General features: G+C 36.7%; 2 protein-coding genes across 2 annotated transcripts; both read right to left on the bottom strand.

The window, feature by feature from the left end:
- Window positions 1-18,955: 18,955 nt before the first annotated feature.
- LOC114579444 lies at window positions 18,956-19,885 on the bottom strand. The gene has a single exon (XM_028693942.1). It carries the CDS (start codon window positions 19,883-19,885, stop codon window positions 18,956-18,958), a length of 930 nt encoding a protein of 309 aa, XP_028549775.1.
- Window positions 19,886-20,972: 1,087 nt separating this feature from the next.
- Window positions 20,973-22,367, bottom strand: LOC114579443. The gene has a single exon (XM_028693941.1). It carries the CDS (start codon window positions 22,365-22,367, stop codon window positions 20,973-20,975), a length of 1,395 nt encoding a protein of 464 aa, XP_028549774.1.
- Between the last annotated feature and the right edge of the window lie 252 nt (window positions 22,368-22,619).

Here is a 22,619-nt window from a genome sequence, read left to right as displayed (position 1 = left end):
ATAATAACTAAAATTATAAACTTAAACCCAAATCTACTAATTCATCTAAGTCCTAATCAAACCATAAGCTAATCTCTTAAAATCAATCAACAAACCTCTTAATATAATTATATCAACTTGGTTTTTAGGATGGACTACTCTGGGCTGCGGGGCTAAGTGTTCTAAGGAGGCCTGGTTCCTCGAGCCTGGTGGCACAACGCCACGAACCAGTTGATAGCAAACTTAATTAATTTAACCCCTTAATTGATAATAAACCACCTAATTCATCTTTCTTTCTAATTTATAACCATTGAATAATTCAATCAAAATCCTAAAATAAAATCTCTAAAATCAATCCTAAAATACTAATATTTAAATTTAAACTAAAATCCCTCTTTTGCCCTTTAACAAATCGAATGAAAGCAATTATAATTAAACTATCATATGTAGGACCTACCCAAAATTACACAGCCTACACATACCTTAGACTTGTTTGGTTAGGACACGACCTTTAGCCCTAGGTTAGGCTAATATTTTCTTTTGTTGTTCAATGTTTACTGCATGTGTATATTCTACAAATGCAATTCTTAAATTTCCTGTCAGTTATATTTTTTTTTGTTTACCTGCATTTCTTTTCTGAATGACATCTTCGCTTATATATATATTTCTATGTTATCTTTTCTTGCAAGGTACATTGGAGCTTAATAATCGGGAACTAAATGGGACCATTTGCTTATAAGCTTTTAAGTGGCAGCGCCACAGCCAGGTACATCAGGTCTTGCACGATCAGGAGTCAATGGACAATTTGCTTGCTTGGAGATTTTAAGTGGCAGCGCCACAGTCAGGTATAATTTATGCAACATAAACTCCTAATTATATATTGGAATTGCTACACATCACACACTTCTTGTTAATAGGTATTATAGCATGTTTAGGTAGACAGCTTTAGGTTAGTTCACTGACGAAGCTTTGGCTCTATAGGCCAAGGCTTGCCCCCTTCTGTGAGCCCTAGAGACCATTAGAGTCATTTAGGCCTATAGAGTAGGCCACCCAGTTGTGCCATTGGGCATCATTGTTTTCCCACACGAAGTAGGCATCGCTAGGATTTTGGTCTTTTTCTGGTTTTGGGTATGATACCCCCCACCTTCTGTGAGCCTTAGAGACCATTAGGGTCATTTAGGTCTGTAGAGTAGGCCACCCATTTGTGCCATTGGACATCATTGTTTTCCCACACTAAGTGGGCATTTGCTAGGATGGTTTTCTGTGCGGGTAACTTGTCTGGAGGGTATCCAGAGGATGTTTATTTACTTTTTCTGTACTCTGGATGTCATGCATTTATTTTTACACACCTTACTCCATAATGCACTTCACTTATATATATGCATTACATTAGTAGACTTAGGGATATTTTGTGTCTGTTTCATGCATCATACAGCGTTAGGTATACTCTTTTGCATATTATAGGGTCACTGATTGAGATCTTCTAAACTACACATCCTTGATTTCCTAGGATAGAGCTTCCCTAGCTTATATGAATATAGGGCGATTGATTGTGTTTAGGATGTTAGCTGACAGCTCACTCCAGGCAAGCATAAACCCAGGTTGTACACCCCTCAGTATGTCTTCTTTCATCTGTGTTTTGAGTCTATCGTTTCTCTTAGGATAGTAATCTGGTCTTTGATCTTTTAAACTCAAAATTTTAATCATATCTTTATCCATTCAAAAAGGTCTAATCATCACTAAGGGTAAATAAAAGAGACTATTTGGAATAGAACTTAGGAACTTTATCTGTGCACCAAATCAAGAAGTGAATAATACAACATCCATAATCGAGAGTTTTCTTAGATCGAGGTCTAAGATGTAATTAACTACGGGGGCTTGCGCCCGTAGGAGATCGATCCCCACAATCAAATAAACCCCATTCGAGCTGATGTATCAAATGGGGGAAATCTCGTGAATTTAGGGTTATATATATTATTATCCATCGAGGTTGGTAGGTGAAAGACGCCATCCTCCATGGCTAATCGTATACATAACCCCATCTGCTCTTCTATCGGCCTGCTTGTGTCAATTGTAAAGGCCTACGATCATTTTGTTCTACGGGATAGTGTGGTTGTACCATTTGCATTCGAACCCCACGAGCAGAATCCTTTCGGAGACTCACAATCATTTGAGAAGAAATGAAAGAAGGGTGGAATGAGATCTTATCAGGCGACCATTTAACCCAAATCCCACCAGGATCAGAGCAATGGAAATTGTTGCAGCTTTCCTCCATATCAAACACCCTGTGATGGTTGAACAAGAAGGTGTGTTCAAGAGAAGAGTTATGAATACGATTTTCCAGTTTGCAAAGCATATCTAGCCGGAGAGTTTGAACCAAACTTTTACAATAATGCACTTTATCCGAAGATCCAAATCCTCTAATGTTCCAAGCTTCTATAGAGGGATTAATCTTTTAGATTTGGAGGTGGGAGTGGGTGGTTTTTTGGATCCTTTACCTCTGGCAGATTTGGGTAGGGAGGCAATATAATTTTTGGCATTGGAGCTATGAGAGTGTTCGAAGTTTTGGTCCCCAGCAGATTCCGGTGTGATATGGGTTTGCTCTTAATTACTTTGTAGGGAAGATAATTTGTTCTTATATAGGATATTAGTAGAAAGCTCTATAGTGGATGGTTCAGTATTCAGATTTCCAAAACAGTCTTCAGTAGGAGAATTGAGGTTGGAAATAACAATACTTAAAGAGGTGACATGAACATTAATAGACGGTGTGTGTTTAGAGTTAATGCAGCTAGATGTGTTGGAAATCCTGTTTTCAAGTGCTGCACCAAAAGGCAGACACAAATCGGGAACTTACAGATTGGTTTCGATGTTAACTTGAGGGGGAACAAAAACCAAAGAAGAGCTGGAAGGTTGCTGGCATAGCCTGAGAAGAGGCTGTCGTCACCGAGGGAATTGTATCTTGTGTTGGAGGCGGACAGGAGGCCTATTTTTTGCGGGGTTACCTAGAGGTGCTGGGATCTCTGTGTGAGGTTTGTTGACTCTGTTGAGCTAGCAGATTAGAGGGGCAGAGATTCAAAGTATGGGCTAAAGAGTTACAGGTTGAGCAAGGCAATGGCTTCCATTTATAGTGAATTTTAAGCTTAGAAATTTCACCCTCAATGGCTATAGGAATAGTGTCTGGAAATGAGGAAGTAGTGGAGACTTGAATATAAATTCTAGCATAGGTAAGCCTGAATTTTGCTGCTGTGAGAGCATCCACTGCAATGGGAATCCCTATTTTAGAAGCAATTTTTGATATACCTTCAGAATTCCAACACACCACGGATAAATCATGTATTCTAACCCAAATGAGTACAAAAGTGAAGTTTTCCCTGGTAGGATGAAAATTTTGGTCCATTTTTGGAAAATGAAGGGCTTACCATGAAAAAACCAAGCCCCTTTGGACAAAACCATGTCATAGTCTTTCCCATTAGAGAACTTGAAAAGAAAGAAGCCATCACTAAGACCTATCAGCTGAAATGTACCTTTGAGCTTCCAAACCCTTTTAGCAAATGAAAATAAGGGATTCATAGAAGGGACGCTAACCGACCGAGTAACCAACCAGCGAGAGATTCCATTCCGTGGCAGCTGCATCTGTGAAATCTTTGTTGAAGGAACTATTTCTTCCGGCGTTTCGATGAGGGAGACCGGAATAGAGGGCGCAGAAATTTTCGGGGCAGAAATAATATTAGACTAGAGACGGTCCAAAGTAAGCGGAGCAGCTGGAGGTGGAGAGGTGGAGTTGCCAAGTGGGGGAAAGTGGAGATGAGAGGAGGGATCCATGAGGGAGGACGCGTGGTGCCATCGGCGGAGGCTGGTGGCAGGCCAAAAGGGAGCGGCGGCTTGGTCAAAACATGGGGGAAGCGGCTAGGGCAAAAAACTCTCCCCTCTTTCAGTACTTAAGAGTGGGGATTATGTTATTGAGCATATACAGGACTTCAATTTAAAATCTTTTAATTGTCAGCTAAATTTAGGACATATTTCATATTGCTCACTAGCCTTAAGGTGGGTCCGCCAATGCAACTAACTGATCAAGATAAATTGTGTTAGACTTTTTTTTCTTCTTTTTAAAATTTATTGCATTGTCGTGTTTTTTAAAGGTGTCAATTTGTTTTAATAGAACCATTTGAATCCGAATTGAATGATTATAAATTGGCTTCATGTTAATTAAAAAATTATAATATATTACTTCTAAAATATAGATTAATTAATCAAAAATAAAAAGGACAAACCAATAAGAAAAACATTTTAAGAAAAAAACATTAATCGAATCATTTTTGAGTTACAATAAAATTTGCATGTCAACTTAAACCCGATCCACTGATTAAACGAGTCAAAATTTAAGATTCTAATATGTCTCATTTTTTAAACGAGTTAGTCCAAATCCAAATTTTTTAGATTGGGTCCGATCGAATTGTCAGATAAGATTATTTATTGATCGTCTTAGTTTTTATTAAGGGAAAATAAAAGGCTTAGTCCAACTATATTAAAAAGTTCCATCTATTAGTAAAATCAAGGCAAATAACAAAACAAAGATTGTAGCATCATCGATGTGCCTCACAAAGAAAGGATCATTAATAAATATCAACAAACAACAACAACATCATCATCTTTAAGTATTTATTTCACGATATGGGTCGACTATATGAATTCTTTTTTTTTATTATTGTGATTAATAAATATCAAACGTGAAATATGAAATAGAGATCTCATAATTGTTAATGAGTTTCTCTTACATTATTCAAGATAACTCATCCATAACAAAGGCAAAAGATATGGAGATGATAGCCATCCTTATCTAAGGACAAAATTTGAGTTAAAAGAACCATGCAACTGACCATTTTTAATCATTAAGAAAAATATAAAGGATATGAAGTCATTAATTCAAATTACAAACTGTTGGGGAAAGCAAATGTGCAAAAGACATGAAATCAAGGCTTTGCAATTAACAGAATTTGAGTACTTTTACAGCCATATTAGCACAATCTTAGTACTTTTCCACTATCATGCTCCATTTCATTTGGAACAGCCGCCGGCTTAAAGATAGCAGTGAAATTTTTAGAGAGGGAAAGACCATTTTGAGACATTTTGGATTATTTTCAGCCATCGGCCTACTTCAAAAAGTTCTCTAAATCTTGTCCATCTCAGTTTTCAGTAGGGGTGTCAATATTTGACACGACACGAGAACCCGGCCCGAAAAATTCGGGTTGGACCCGACCCGATTTCAAAACGGGTCGGGTTCGGGTTCCAGAAATCGACCCGTTTGAAAAACGGGTCGGGTTCGAGTTGACCCGACGTGTTGCCGGGTCAACCCGCAAGACCCTGCTGCCACGCGACCCCGCGAACCCTGCTGCTTCCCTCGACCCGGCCCTGCGCACTCGCCCCGCGACGCGACCCCGCGTAACCCGGCCCCTCGCACTTGCCCCGCAACGCAACCCCGCGCGACTTGGCCCCGGCCCCGCACACTCGCCCCGCGACACAACCCCGTGCGACCTAGCGCGACTCGGCCCCGGCCCCGCGCACTCGCCCCGCTGCTGCCAGGCAACCCCTCAACCACGCCGGCGACGCCGCTACCGTGTGACCACACCTTTCCCGGGTTGGGTCGGGTCAACCTGGCAACCCGCCGGGTCAGGTCCGGGTTCGCATTTCCGACCCGTTTACCTAACCGGGTTGGATTAGGGTCGACCCGTTTGAACCCGGGTCAGTTCCAGTTCCAACCCGAACCCGACCCGCGACTCGAAATTGACACCCTGAAGATTTTTCAAAATTTTTGGTTAAATTTATATCTTCATCACTAAAAAATAAGAATAACTTTAGACTAATAAAACATTTACAACATAACTTTTTTGTATGTTATAGAAATTGAGACTTTGAACACCTTAACTATTTTCTAAAAATTTTACACCGGGGAATTTGGGATTTATGTTTTTTTAATTAAATAAAAAATAATTTGGACTTTGAAAAATAGGATTGTAGTATAATTAAATATTTGTAATAATGTTTTACACAATTCTTAATAATTTGGTCAATCTGAAATAGTAAGTTTTGACTCAGCAGTATACTTTGTTGCCTACCATTGAGGCGATTTGTGAAATTTTGTACAAAGTTCCTTTATACTTTAATTTTTATACTACAACGAAATATGTGTTACATGGCTAAATTATATGAGTTTTAATGTGAAATATGTCTGTTGGGAGATATAAAATGTCAGAATCCCTTATATTTTGTCTAATATCGGAAATTTGGAACTCTCTAAAATTTGTTTTTTTGGAATTTAGAAGTGGTCATAATCTTTGGATTATGCCTAAGAAAAATATATTTGTTAGAAGTTATACGGGACTAGAATCTTTGAATTCTGACTAAAAAAGGATAAACCTAATACGCTCTTTTCTATGATATGAAATGCATACTTGATTTCAATTTATTTAATTTTTTAGCATTATTATTTGAATTGTTTATAATTGGTATGCTATTATTATATTGCTAATCATAGTGATTGATTATATCACATTTAATAATTCTTGAGAATGTTTAATAAAAGAAATGCATGCTATTATTATTTATTTCTTAAAATTACCCAATAGAAAAATAACTACATGGAGTATCGAGGCTTAAAGCATGAGTAGATGTCCATTACAGATCACTAATTCCACCAATGATTGACATGCAAAATAATGGCAATTGTTTGACCAAAAATTTATTAGCTTTTCTTTCTCTATTTTTAATGGATTTTATTTATTGTTTTGGTTGATCATACAAAATTATGTTGGTGAAATTTTTAAGCTATTTGTTGTGCTTTAAATTATTTCATCAATGATATCACTAATCACCGATTTGAATACTTTTTTTAATATTAGGAAATACAACCCATTTGATTAATAATAATAATAATCTTTTGTTATGATTATATGGGATTATGTGAATGAGATTTATTAACTATCATGTGTGATTTAACTAATCAAATTACTAATCACCTAATCAATTAATTATACCACTACCTTTATTACAAGGATAGCTTGTATGTATATGAGCCTCTTTGACATTCTTCATACTTCATGCCCAAGAGTTTGGTAATACCTTCTACATTGCATTAATGTTGTGCTTGTAGGTTCATTTACCATGTTAAAGTTTTTGTATAGATCTTCATTTTAATAGTTTCACTATTATAATATTTTATTTCAGAAATGACAAATAATAACAACAATCAAGCTTGTGAAGGATCGTCCAAACCCTTTGAAATAAAAGCATTTAGGTAATAATATGTGGCGATCATAAGTGAAATTTTAAAAGAGATGATGATGACAAGCCTTATTATCCCCCAAATACACTAATGTTTATTGAGTGGAAGCACAAAGTAATGTCATTAACAAAAGATCAAAAATAGATTCTTAATGATGTAGAAGTTGTATTGCAAGACCTAACATTTTGGAGAATAATAAGGTAAAAATGAGCCTAAAAGATTGATTTATGAGTTGATAACATAGATCTCAAACACTAGTGTGAGGAGAAGGTAAGATTGGAATATGAAGATTTCTTCTTCTTCTAATATCCATTGGAGCTAATGAAAGATCTGACTCAATTGGCAAAAGAAGTTTCAAGTTATTGTCATTTTTTGGATACAAATATCATACCGATTTGACGGGAATAACTCAATCATTTATTTTGTTTAGACTTTATATTAAATGTTTACATAAATCAAATGCATCCCATTCTTGTTTTGATTTGCTTTTATGGACGAAAATATTATTTATCAATGTTGCATCATTGGTCTTAATGTCATTGCAAGCATGTTGATAAATTTAGTTGAGGACCCTCATCTTTAATATTATTTATCAATATTGCATCATTGACTTTAGTGACACTTGATATACCATCAAACACAAGCATGAAGGATGTGCTTTGCAAAATTATCATAAAAATTTTAATGTATACAAAATAATAATGACATATAAAAATATAAATATACTGCAAAATAATATTGTTATTTTCGTAAATTTTTTTAATTAGACTGTATTATCACAACTATATTTTGCTAGACTAAATGGATGCACAATCTCAAGTAAAAGAAATTTTTGATGGCTTATGATTACCATCCAGAATACAGAAGCAAATCATTTGGTCCCGTCATCATTGCCCCAGCTAAATATACAAATACTCTCTTCTAGAGTCCAAGTGGCAAAATCTGAGTAAAACTAAAATTAAGTAGACTCCTAAAGTAGCCCATCAAAAAATAAAATGTCAATATTTTCTCAATACCAATTCCTCTTCCGCCTCTTCAATCTGACCCAATGTGATAACTTAATTTATTTTTGATAGTAGAGGTGCCTATGAATTGCCTCCCAAAGATTCAGCTATTATTTTCTCTCCAAAGATGATAGGCAATGTATTGAATAGGTGTTAAATAAAACTTCTTGAAGCCAATAATCATTGACTTCATGTCTGACTTACACTCTAGTATTTGAGGGAGAGTTGGGCTAAGGAGGAAGATGGACGTTCAAGGAAACCAACCTTTAAGGATAACATTTGAAATAGAGATGGAGAAGATAATATTATACACACACACACACACTATTTCATTCAGCATAAGTTGCATAAATGAGGCACTAAGATATTTTGCATTAAGATATTCCTTACAAAGTGCATCCTCATTTTTGAGTCCACCATTAATGACAAATCAAGAGTAAATGTAATAATATATTATGTAGTTGTGATGCCAGATATATTTTTGACAATTAATGTTAAGAAAATGGGCTTAAGGAGATTTAGTAAAATCTCTAAACTAAGGATCAACAAGCCTATTTCATGTTAGACCTTATGCTTTTTAAATCAACATGAAGATTAGTTAAGAGATTATGTATATCTTGGAGGCAATGAGAATTAACTGGAAGCCACCCATTTGAATTAATAAGAGAAATCAGAAGAGAGTGAGATGCAAATAGTAGAAAATTCATAGAGCTTGCACTTAGCAGTTGAAATAGAGAAAGGTATTTAATCCAAGTGTATCAAAGTAGCAAAAAGGAAGCACCATCACCAATGACTGAGGTGAGCATGGCCTCTAGGAATTATCAATGCTAAGAAGATTTTCAAAAGTGGAAGAAATTATGAAGTAGAGATTTTCAAAATGATAAATATATCCTATTAATCCAAGTTGAAATGAAATTATCATTGCCCTTAAGCCATCGAACAAGTTTGGTCATAAACCTAAAGGTAATGAAGGGAATAGAGAGCAGGTTGAGACCGCCTTTTTTCCTAGGCTTGCATTAATTCCTAAGAGACATGTGGAGCTTTTTGGATTGAATGTTTCCATGGTATAGAATTCAACAACAACATCTATTAACAATTTTAATGCATCCTTTGAGAATAAAATGTGACTAAGACCAATAAACAATATTATTCCAAAGTAAAATATGAAGAGGTTAGAACCTTTCTGCTATAGATAAGCATTTAACCTTTGAGCTATCAAGTTGTAGCTTGATTTTACCCAAGCAAGGTTAAAAATGGTAAGGCGGTGCCTATTAGAAGAGTATGTTAATCCAATCTATGTGAATTGAGGAGGAGATAGAATGAAGCCAAGTATTTAACTTAAGTTTTAAGGTTAAGTGATGCTTCTAAAGAAACTGATGTTTTTTTTTAGTTATCCATAAGGTTAGAAGGTTTATGAAAGTCATTTAGAATTCTCCTAAGGAAAAAAAGATTGGTGATAGAAGCTTCAACAAAAGTCATGGCATTGTTAAAATAAAACAAATGAGAGAGTTGAATGTTGGGAGAAATGAGACTAGAAAAAATTCTCCTTTTAAATGTAGTGCTCAAAGAGATTGAAGAGATCATCTATTGCTAGGCAATAGAGATATGGAGACAATAAGCACCCTTATCTCAAGCTAGATCCAGAGGAAAAAAAAACCCTTCCAAAGAGTCATTAATAGCTATTATGTAGTATATATTAGAAATACAACCTTCATCCAAGAAACAAAAAGGGAGGGAAACCAATTCCATTCATTTTGCCAATCAAGTTCTCATGTCAAATAAAATCTAAGTTAAAGTTCAGCTTAGTACAAAATAGGCTCAAAGATGAATGATCATTGAACCCATTGAATATTTTATAGGCCAAAATTACATTGTCTAATCAATTTTTCAAACAAATGAAATCATTTTATGCCTTATGAGTGGTAAAAGGCTTGACTTGTTTAAGCATGGTATCAAGGAGTTCATCATCAACAATTTTATAGAGATTGTAACAACAGTAGATAGACATATAATCCTAAATATATATAGCCTAAGAAGCTAGAGTAATTGCGATATTTTTATCCATTATAGGAAGCATTATGAAGCTTCCCAAAAAAGCATTTGTAAATTTTAATTTTCTGATCTTATTAATCAATTAATATTATTTATTTTTTGCATATTAAATAAGAGTTGAATTTCTTCTTAATAGTATAAATCTATAATAATATCCAATTTAGAAATTCACTCATATAATATCACAAGATTTTATATGAGTGAGTTGGGAGTTGGGTTGGAATGAAGGTATCCCATCCCATTTTCCCTGTGCAGCTGTTTGGTGCCAAAAGGAACAGTTTGGATTGCTCAGGCAAGTCACTTGGATAGAGGACATATGTTCCAAACGGTTGGGGGCCTGGGGGAGTGGTTGCACTAGTGGCAAGGATAGATTGTCCTTCTTATATGGACGGGGACCACTCGGAGAAGTTTGAACTTGAACCAGGGCTTGGGTTGGGTTGGACTAGCCTAAAGAAGCTTCTATAGTTAAATTAATGGGTTGAAAGGGACTGGATTTGACTGAGCAAGCCAGGTGAAGTGGGTTTGGTCGGGCTGACTAAGTGAGCTCATTTGAGCTCTTGGTTGACCCTTTGACCAGTCAAGGGGTCAAGGGAGATGAGCTAGAGTCCAAGAAACTTCTGGAATGCATTTAGATGGCTTGATAGGCCTGGTTTGAAGGGAGAAATTCATTTGAATGTGTTTGACTATAAGAGCTTATTTGAGCACTTATTGACTGTTTGACCAGTCAATAAGGGTCAAAGCAGCTAAGCGGGAGTCTAGGTGAGTCTATGATTCATTTGAGATAGTTGAATAGGTCTGGGTTCGAGCTAGACTACTAGGGAGGGAGAGTTTGACCAAGCAATGGTTTTGACCCTTGAATTGACTTGATTTGACTAGTCAAATAGTAAAAGTGTGGTGGGGAAAGTTTGAGGGGATAAATAGTATTTATTTGAGTAGTTTATAAGGAGTTGAGGTGATTCATACATTATATGAAGTGGAGGGGCCATGCATTTTGACTTGACCAAGTCAAAGTCATTGAGATGGATTTGGAAGATGTGTGAGAATCATTTGAATCATGTCTTGAGGTTATTTTAATAAGTTTAAACCAGTTGATTGAATCATACACAAGGATGGGGTTCAAATGGACCCAGTTTACCAAGCTTGGGTCCATTTGATCTAATCAACTAGTGACTAAATCAGGATGATGGGTCAAGTCCTAATCACTATGAGAAGTGTTCATGGAGGTTTGAAGGGGTTTGAAGATCATTTAGAAATTGATTGGTTTAATGTTGGCTTGATTGAAAGATGGGTGATTGATTATAGGTTTGATCTAGGGACTAGATGATTGATTCGAAAGCTATATAATTGAAAATTGGATTTAATGCTAGATTAGATGAATGACTGTGGATGACTAGATTTATGATTGATTGATAACTGGAGACTGAATAATTACATGCATGATATGTGATTGAAGTCTGATTGAACACTGGATGATTGAAGTAATTTGTGATTGATTGAAAATTTTATGTATGCAAGTCGATTGGACATTAATTGAATGTAGATTGAAAGATTGAGTGAGATTTAAATGATTGAGTATGATTCGTTGATTGATTAAGATTTGACTTGCATTTGATTGAAAGTGTGTATTCAAACCCTTAATGGTATTTTAGTCAAAATTGGTTGATTTGATTAACCAGACTTGGCCAGGGTCTGGATTGGGATCCATTACAGTCCTAATGGTGGTTAGGATAAATTGGAAGGAGTTCTAGAGTTTGATTTGAAAAGGGCATGTTGAAGTTTAATGAAAACTTCAAAATTGCCCTTAAGGGGCATTTTGGTCATTTTGACCCCGGGTCAACTAAGGGTCGAAGTGGATCCACCAAAATGTATTTTACTTCTCAAAAAGTCAGAATCAAGAGTATGGAAGTGATTGGAAGGTTTGGAGAAGGCTCCAAGATCAGGATCTACTAGATGGCCGGTCTAGTGGCATAGGCCGTAAATATTTGAAGGTTTTATAACCTTTGTATTTAAGTCCAACTTTTAGGGTTAAAAACCTCATAATGGGCTCAAATTTGGAGGATTGTCTCTAGAAACATGTCCTTTCAATATGCGACTGATAGACTCTAAATTAGAGGTCATTTGATTGAGGTTTTTTAAAAGATTATTGAAAAAAGGCTTTCAGGACCGGTCCTTTAACCTTGAATTTTAGATTTTAAAATTATAGATTTGAATTTGATTTAAATCTAGATTTGATTAAAGTATGGATAGATTGAGATATGAATAAGCTTGCATTTGAATTGATCAAAAAAATTAGATTGATTTGAATTTGGATTGATTTTAGGATCCTAGTGACCTCATATAAAAATGAGGTCAACACACATTAAATAAAATAAATATTTAAACCCCCCCCTTTTTATAGCCATGTATGAGCATGATCATATGCATAAGATTATGTGAATAATTAGATCACTCCTAACCTAAGGATAAACTAACGTAAATTAAATCATTTCACTGATAAAGTAAATAAACACTCACATCAATCAATTTTTAAACAAACATGCAGTAAAAACTCGAAAACCCGTCACACAAGTAGCCTAAAAGTAAACATTAGCCTAGCCAAGATCTCGAGTTGATTGTTTTAGCAAACCATCTAAAGTATGTGAGATAAGGAATCTGGGTTGGGTATGTCCCAAGCTGGGTTGTTAATTGAAAGCTAAAAAGGAAATTGTATGTTTAAGTTCATATATTTTAAGTGTTATTTAATAATTAAATGGTTACTACTTTGTTAGTGGAGTTTTTGGAAAGAGAATTTGAAAGATTTAATCTCATTTGGGAAATTTGAAATTAAATCTTCTCTTAAAATTAAACATCTCGTTATAAATAATATATTGCCCCTTAAGGTAATGATATTGTTTACTAACAGATTCAGATGATGAAATTGAAAGTTGTCATCCTGATTGCAGTTGTTGAATTCAAATAAGAATCACATATGATCCTGAAGGATTGAAATGAGATTTTAACAACGTTCAACAACTATAATCTAAATGGGAGATAATTAATTTCATATTCCATGTCACAATAACAAATGATATATATTTTCAAGAAGAGAAAATATTACTAATTATCGATCGATGGAACCTGATGATAATGATCATTATCAACTTGATTTTCCCAAAGAAGATTGGTTTTGAATTTTAAAAATCAATTTTGAAAAAGGTGCATGTGGGTTCTAAATATCTTACAAGCACAGGCCATCATAGTTAATTACATTATAGGAAATCAGAATTTCTTATGAATACTCTTGATTAAAATAATGATAAAATTTTGTTGAAAGATTTTTTTTAAGAGTGATATCAAAGGAGTTAAATTTTAGAATTTGTTTCACTTCAGAAAAATATCTTTTAAATAAGATGTAAACCTCGCCCTCAGGAACTTAGGGTTCTCTTTAATTTTTTCAGAGGTAGATTGAGTTTAATATTTAACCATATTTCCCCTGAGAATACTGTCAGGGTTTATTTAGATTTTGGTTCTACTTTCTATGAGTGCAAGCCCTCATAGTTAATTACCCCTCCTAACGCATTAGGATAACACTCTCGATTAAGGATGAAATATACTTAGCTTCGTGCTAGGAGTGTGAGAATATGCAACAGAGATTTAAATTTAGTTATGGGGGCATGAAGGTACACCCGATCAAGGTCCCATGGTTCCGTCATCTTGGGCATATCATGGGTTCAGTATACCAACACTAACAACCATTGATTACAGTGTCTAGAGAATCTGATTAGTAGCTATGGATTTCCTCCTCTCAAGGATCCTGAGTATACTAAAGTAGAGATATGCGAATTTTAGTTTGATTTAATTTATGTTGGTGCTTATGGCTTCCTTAGAAGTTGCATATTAATTTTTTTAGTTTGAGGCTTACGACTCCAATCAAGAGTTGCCCGTGTGATTTGATTTTTGTAGGGGTTTATGACTTCCTTAGAAGTTGCCCATTAATTTATTTAGTTTGGGGCTTACGACTACAATTAGGAGTTACATGTGTGACTTAATTTGGGTAGGGGCTTATGACTTCCTTAGAAGTCGCCTAACAATTTTATTGTTGGATAGGTCTTATGGCGTCATTAGAAGCTACCTAACGATGGGTCTTAGGGCATAGCCCTGTAACCTAAGTGACTCGAAGGATGGAGCTTACAACCTGACCCTATAGACCAAGATGCCCATGTTAGAAGTCTAGGGTTATGTTATTACCTAAACCTTTTTCCTTAGAGGTTGGACTTACGGCTTCTATTAAAAGTGCCCATTCCGGTTAGTCTTACAACTTAGTTCTTATAAACCAGGCTGGCTATTGTGGTTTGAATTTTAAATCTATGGTCAATCACTTGGAGGTTCCATAATAAATTGGTCTTACTACTTCGATTAGAAATTTCTTAAATGACTGGTCTTACAACTTAGTCCTATAGGCTAAGATGCTCAGTTGATTTTGAGTTTTTGGTATAGGGTCATTCACTTAAAAGTTCCCTAACACATGGGTCTTATTGCATCACTTAAAAGTAGCCCAAATGATGGGTCTTACAATTCAGTCCTATAAGCTAAGATGCCCATTAAGGGGTCTATGGTTAGGTTGCTTCCAAGCTATTACCCCAAAAGATTGGACTTACGGCTTTCATTTGAAAGTAGCCAAGGGAATTTTTGGAATTTATTGCTTCACTAAATAAATATATATTTATTGAAAGAATTGCTGATAAGGTTTACTACTTCTATGAGAAGTAACCTACAGGACTTAGCTTAGTGAGATGTAGCTTTACACACTTTCCCATCTCGACATCATTTTTAGTTTTAGTGTCTCGTAGCAGTTCTACTACGGTAGTCTACTACTCTACTTATTTTCCACCACTGTTGCTTTTACTAGTTATAGTTAGATTTACTTTTTTTTTTCAACTTTAATCTGATCTTATTTAATGATGTGCTGACTTTTGTGCTCAAATAGAACTATATTTCATAACAACAACAACAACAATCAAGCCTTTATCCCACTACGTGGGGTCGGCTACATGAATCTGTATTATATCCATTTTTATAAGTGATGAGATGCTCATTCCTTTTCTTAAATAAAGTATTAACAATTAAAAAATCATAAGCATTCATGGTGGCCATGGATTCGGAACGACGAATGAAGGTGGCAAGACCATATTTCATATGAAATTAAAAATGCAGTTAATTTGCTAAATGGAGGAGCAAATAATATTTCAAGTTTCTGACTCAAAGAAGGCATATAGAACTCATATATGCCAATTATGTATGAATGGGAAATTCATCAACGTTCAGATCATATGCCAAGCTTTCAACCCCAATATGCGTTTGTAATTTATATGTTTCATCCATGAATATTAATAACTTAGTAAAAGACATGCATATTGAGATGAAAAAAAGAATTTGGCGAGCTTGGGCTCGTTGGATTCGTCTCGTCGAGCCGCTTGATTCGATTATAAACATGACACGTTTGGAAACCTTTTGGTAATCCAAATTATTGTTTGAACCTTCCAAATGCACTTTGGGTCTTCAATTTGGATCTATTTGAACTCGGATTAAGTTGAATTTGATGTCGTTGGGTTCGTATTTCTAAGACGTTCAGTTCGACTATAAGTTTGTCGAAATCGGAGTTCAAATGCTCTTTGATTTAAATTTTGAAGTTTCTAACTTATTTTTTACTTTGAGATTCGTGCCCTATATATATATATATTAGTATTGAAAGCCTCACCCTTTTTGCTCTCGCCCCTTTCGCTCTGCTAGGGCTTTTGCCCTATCTGCTCTTCTGACATGGTGTGGATGTTCCGCCTCTCTCCGGCCGTCTTCCATCTGCTTGTTTTAGGGAAGTTGTCTTTCCTTTCCTATTTACGCCTTGGTTTTTATCGTTCAGTTTCTTCGGGTTGTCCTCTGCCGGCCTTTTTTGGCTGGCATGGCGGCCCGGTGAGTTGCTATCCGGATTTCTTGAATGTTTCCTTTAAATCTCGGTCATCTGCTGAAGCTCTTTCAAGTTCATCCTCATCAGAGTGTTTCCCCGAACTTCGGCAGGGCTCTTTTCGTGGTTTACCTTCATTATGGATTTCTGAGAAGAAAATAAATTCTCTGGCATTGCCTTTTCAATTTGCTTTGGTCAACTTTTTCCTCACTTGTCGTCCCTCTCTCAACACGATTAAAAAAAAAATTCTCTTAGAAACTTATTTTCGAGTTCTCTGTTATGGTGCTTGATCAGAGGCATGTGCTGGTTAAACTCACTAATGACCTAGATTATAGCCGTGTGTTTTTCCATCGTTCTTATCTAGTGAATAATTGTTTTATGAAGTTCACTAAATGGTCTCCGCTCCTTGACATTGGCTGTGAATCTCCGATAATTCTGATATGGGTTTCCTTTCCAAATCTGAGACCTCACCTTTACTCCCCCCGGATCCTTCATGCCTTAGGTTCTATATTTGGTAGACCCTTGAAGGTTGATTCTGCTACTTCGGTAGGTTCTCGTCCATCCCTAGCGCTTGTGTTGGTGGAGCCGGACATAACCAAAAATTACCCTTCCCAAATTTGGCTCGGGCCTAAGTTATCTGGGTATATTCAAAAGGTGCATTTTGAAAGTTTCCCTGATTTCTGTGTGTCTTATAAACGGCTGGGACATCTTTGCCGTCATTGTGATCTGTTTCCTATGTCTAATTCTTCTAATCTGTTGGCTGGAAATGTTAAGACTCTTGCTTTAGGTGTTTCTTCTATGGCAGTGTCTGAGGTGTTGGTTGGGGAGGATCTGAATCCTATGGTTAATCAGGAGTTAGATGAAGTTGTCTGTGAGGTGAAATATAGGGTTTTTCCTGACCCGCTTGCTGTTTCGATTATGGTAAACGTTGTTTGTGGCGATTCTAGTGAATGTAAGGAAGTTGACATTCTAGACAATGGGGGCATGGTTTCCATTACTGAGGGTGTTTTGTGCCCTCCCTCCTCTCTCCCTTCTCATGCTAGTGTTGGTGAGGAGGAAGTTATTTTTTTTATGTGGTCTTACTTCTGTCTGTGCTTGTTAATTCGTTGGGTGATTTGGCTTTGACTAATTTTGATGCCCCCACAGGCTCCACTCTTTTTTCTCCTGGTGTCCCTGCTGTGGTGGGGGGAGGGGATCCTTACGGTGTGAATTCTGTTGTTTCTCCTTTATCTAATGGTGGTGTGGAGTCTTCTGCGGCTATTGTTGGAGGTGATGTTGTTAGAAGTGATGTTAATTCTGGTGAAGGTATGATGGTTATTCCTAATTCTTTTATGGATGTGCTTGTGAACTAAATCAAGCCCCAAGCTTTGGTATATCATGTGGGAGATAATTCTAGGGTGGATATGAGGGTTCTTCTTCATTGGCTTCACTGTATGTCTGAATTTGAATATGATTCCTCTTCGGAGTATTGTGGAGGTTCTGATCCTAGACATGATTTTAAATTGGTTCGTGGCAGATCGGTTGTCTCTGTCGACTCTCGTGGAAGGTCTTGTGGCAGGGACTGGCGGGGTAGGTAGTTTTCAATGTTTGTTTCCCTCTTCACTCTCAGCTTGATTTTTTTGGTGATTCGTTCGAGTTTTTTGTTGGTCGTGGATGTGCTGGGCTATAATGTGACTGGGGCTCGTGTCTTCGTCGTCATGGCTCATGGCAACCTTTGGTGTTGGTCGCTTGCTCGGTTGGTTTGGCTAGTCGGTTGTCTTGAATTCTTCGCGTCTATCCTCCAAATTGGAGGATCTATACTTGGCTTTGAGGAAGCTAGAAGCCTCGACCAATTACTGAGCCTTTCAGATTGAGTTCTTATTGCATTTTCTTTTATTTTTTTATCACTAGCTACTACTTTTTTGGTTTAATATATTTTTAGTTTTGTTTAATATATATATATAATAAGATTTATTAAAACGGAAGCTAAAATACAAGGCATAATGGCAAAGAGAATCTCAGATCATATGCTCAGATTATGTAAATATAAGCCATACTAATTGGGATAATGTAAGGGTTATTGGGCATTATAAAATATTCAGCTAGTCATATCAATTTAGGAAGGCAATTCCAATGGTTCAGAAGCAATAACCTGACATGTATTGTCAGTTAAATGACGAAATGTTTTTTTTTTTGGGAAAAATTTGGGGCAGAGCCCATATATTAATCACCAAAGATTACAAGTAAGCAAAAACTATACCACCCAAAAGAAAAGAAAAATTGCAGATGAAGGGGACTCAGGAAAATAGATTTACATCAAAAGGCATCAAAGCCTAAGTCATGAAAGCAACCGCCTATAACCCATCAAAGCCAAGAAAGACACCGGTTGCTAGCCAAAACCGATAATGGCAGCCATCACAGTGCCTAGAAAACGCAGACCTGGTTGCCGAAAGACCATCCAAGGATGCATTGAAGATGTATATCTGACACATCATCGTCCCGCATCTGCAGTCATCCCACCAAAGTAGCATCTTGTAGGGTCTGAGGGATACACAATCAAAACTCCAAAAATTTGAGTAGCAGATTTGAAATTCCAAAAATTCAACCCAAGAATAACTCCCAGTAGCATCCAGCGTAAGGAGCGAAACAGTGGGGGAGCAAAAATATAAATGAATTGTATAAAGCCAACTTCCAGATAAAGGTCCAGCTAGCAAAAACCTCCAGTCAACCCAGAATTTCTTTAAAGTGATTTTTAAGCGAATCATAATGCCTCCAATTGCTAGCTTTAGCTTCAATGGCATGAATAATAACATTTTTAAGCTCAGAAGGGGATCTCCAAACAGAAGAAAACCGCCTATTGTTTCTTTCTCTCCACAGATGATACACCAAAATAGCCATAACAAAGTAACAGAAATTTCTATCAACCTTTGTGAAGTTACGGTAGCTCCCAAAGATATCAAACACTTGCATTAGGTTTGGCCTCAAGTAAAATTTAACCAAATCAGGGAAAAGGGCAGTGAGTAGTAAAAAGGAGTAATCACATTCAAAATAAACATGCGAGTGAGACTCCAAATTGCCCAGACAGAACGAGCAATTCGGGTTTAGTGGAATACCCCTCAAATTCAAAATGTCCGCCATCTTAAGTTTACGTTGAATAGCCATCCACGAGTAAGAGGCATACCACAAGGCATACCCTTTATGCCAAATGAACTTAAACCAAGGCACATCCTCTAAATTAGAGTGAAAAAGTTCAGAAAAGGTCCTGTTGTTAGGGCAAGACGTAACAGTCCGAGAATTCCAGGTCAATACAGGACCCTCCCTAACAATCAACAAATTGCTAATAATGCTCTTAATTGAAGCAGGAATATAATCCGGAAGATTCCAACCGTTAGACGAGATAAAATCCCCAACCCAAAGGTGAGAGATTCTAATAGAATCAGTCAGCTCAGCCACAGAGCCATTGTTGCACCAAGGGTCCCATAGGAATGAGAGATTGCTGTTATGATGTACCGAAAGAGAAACTACAGGTTTAATAGCAACAGCAGTTTTGCAAAACAACTTCCAAAATTTAGATGCAGTAATAGGGGAATGTTTCCAAGGGGAGTCATATTTCACCCTATACCACAAGCCAATTAAGGAGCCCAGATTATACATTCTAAAAATAAAGGGGCAGGCCATATTGTGATAGAGAGAATCAAAGGATGACAGCCCAAGACCACCTTTGCATTTAGGCATAGTAACCGATCTCCAAGAGATAAGATGCATTTTTTTATCTAAAGTATTCCCAAAGAAAAGAAATTTAGAACAGATTCTGGCTAAGAATTTGCAACAAGCTTTAGGTATAATAGCTCCTCTTATCCAATACGCAATGGTGCTGGCAATAGTGAATTTCAAATATTAAAGTCGACCTGCAAAAGAAAGAAATTTAACTTTCCAACCCTCAAGTAGAGTAGAAATTCTACTCAGTAGGGGTTGGAAGTGAGAAAACTTGAGGTTGTGGGAGGATATAGGAATCCCCAAATAAGTAAGGTTGCAGTCAATTTGAGAAATTCCCAGGATATTCGAGATTTGATGAGCCGCAAAGGAGTTCTTAAAACATATAATGCTGCTTTTTGAAGGATTTATGACAAGACCATAAGCCATAGAAAATTTTGTGAGAGCCTCCTTAAGGGACCTAGCATTATCCACCGTGGCTAAACCAAAAACCAAAAGATCATCAGCATACATAAGGTGTCTTGCCTTAAAATTCTTGTACTCCATCCCCAAAAAGGAATTGTGATCCATGCAATCCAAATAAGAGGAGAGTCCATCCATAACGATGCAGAATAAGAGAGGGGAAAGAGGGCAACCTTGCCTCAGTCCAGAAGATGATTTAAAGAGAGACAGAGTCGAAGGCTTTTTTAATGTCAAGCTTAGCACAAAAATAATTTTTATGACCTTTGAACTCCCTCAACAACTCCGAAGCAAGAATAATATTGTCAGTGGAACATCTCTTGGCGATAAAACCCGCTTGGCTTTCGTGAATGATAAAGGTAAGAATGCTTTTCATCCTATTTGTTAAAATCTTGGCCACAATTTTATAGAACACATTGCATAAGGAGATAGGCCGAAAATCATTGATGGAATTGGCATGAGAGCCCTTAGGAATAAGAATTATAGCTGTGGCTTTAGCACCTCTAGGCATCTGGCCAGTGGAGAAGAAGTGTTTAATAGCTCTGCATAAGATGAAACCAGAAATATGTCAAGTTTTTTGATAAAAGCCAAATGAGAAACCATCCGGACTAGGTGCTGAAGAAGGAACCCCATCAAATACAACTCTCTTTATCTCCTCATTCGAAACAGCCTGCACAAGACCCTCCAAGAGATGTGAAGGAACCGAATTACCAACAGGAAGGTAATGAGAATTTTCCAAAATAGGAGATGGAGCATTAAAAAGATTCTTAAAGTGATTGATAAGAGCATTGGCCATGTCATCATGAGAAGAAATTACCCCAGAAGGAGTAGAAAGCTCTTTAATCATATTTCTGTTCTTCCTAGATTTAATCTTGGCATACAGAAAACCAAGATCGTCCTCTCCTTGAGAAAGCCAGCAGGCTTTCGCCCTTTGCGAAATCCAAGAGGACCAAGCAGATTGAAAAAGAGCCAACTTGTCACTAGTATGTTTCAGATGGGTGTTTAAATCAACATTTAATGGATCCTTTTGAATGTTAGAAAGACAAGTAAGATGAGCATTCTTTAACTCCAGAATGCCGCTAGATATATAGTTAGAAGAATTCCAATTCTTTCCACGAATATCATTCTTGAGAGATCTCAAACAGTTATAAAAAACAGCAATTGGACTAGCATTAAATGGTCTATCAAAGGCTCTTAGAGTTAAATCCCAGAAATCATCAAACTTGGTCCAAAAATCCTTGAACATGAACCTGGAGGCAGATTTCTTGAAAAGAGAGGCATTAAGGATGAGAGGAGCATGATCTGAACCAGAGAAAGAGTCTACTTTATAAAATGCCGTTGGGAAGGTGTCCAGGAAAGAAGAATTAACCATCATTCTGTCCAATTTGATGTGAATAGGATCTTCACATCTTTGATTAAACCAAGTGAAAAATAACCCAACAGACGCAAGGTCTTGGACTCCAGCATCAAAAGCAAAATTATTAAGTTCTCCCAATCTATCATTAGACAAAGGAATACCTCCAGCGTTTTCACCATCAAACCTAAAACAGTTGAAGTCACCCATAATGATCCATGGGTTATTCAAATTAGAGGAAATGTTGAGAAGATCTCTCCATAATTCTTTCCTTTCATCAACAGTATTGGCAGCATAAACAACAGACATATAGAAAGGGGGTAAAGAACCAACCCCAACTAGCCCATGGATGAGTTGCAAAGACGAGAAGGACGGAATGAAAGACACATGATCAGCATCCCATTTAACCCAAATTCTACCCGGCGTAGAATGGTTAAAATTATCACAACGATTCTCATTCTCAAACAAGGATTGAGAGAGAGAACCAGGAGTCAGAAACAGAAGCGAGGTTAATCTTAGCTTCCAGAATACATAGCAGTTTAATGTTATGGACGGCAATGAGATCCTTGCAATACTTAACTTTGATGGGATTGTTAAATCCCCGGACATTCCAAGCAGCAATAGGAGGCATGGACATGGTCATTTGTGCGGTTTGGCCTTCTTGGCCGTCTTAGGTTTGGACTTCCCCTTCTTGGATGGGGACTTAGATTGAGTAGAAACCTTGGTAGATGTAGATGAAGAAGCCGGGGAGCCTTTAAGATTTGTCTGAGTTGTCGGAGGAGCTTTAGCAATATTTGAGGAGGATAAAATTTCCTCAAGCAATAACGGGTCCCCATCAGGATTTACAACCAAAATGGGCTC

This window comes from Dendrobium catenatum, unplaced genomic scaffold (genome assembly GCF_001605985.2).
Source record: "Dendrobium catenatum unplaced genomic scaffold, ASM160598v2 fragScaff_scaffold_390, whole genome shotgun sequence".
NCBI lineage: Eukaryota > Viridiplantae > Streptophyta > Magnoliopsida > Asparagales > Orchidaceae > Dendrobium > Dendrobium catenatum.
The sequence above is the reverse complement of the archived record's forward strand: the minus strand, read 5'-3'. Positions and strand labels throughout refer to the sequence as shown.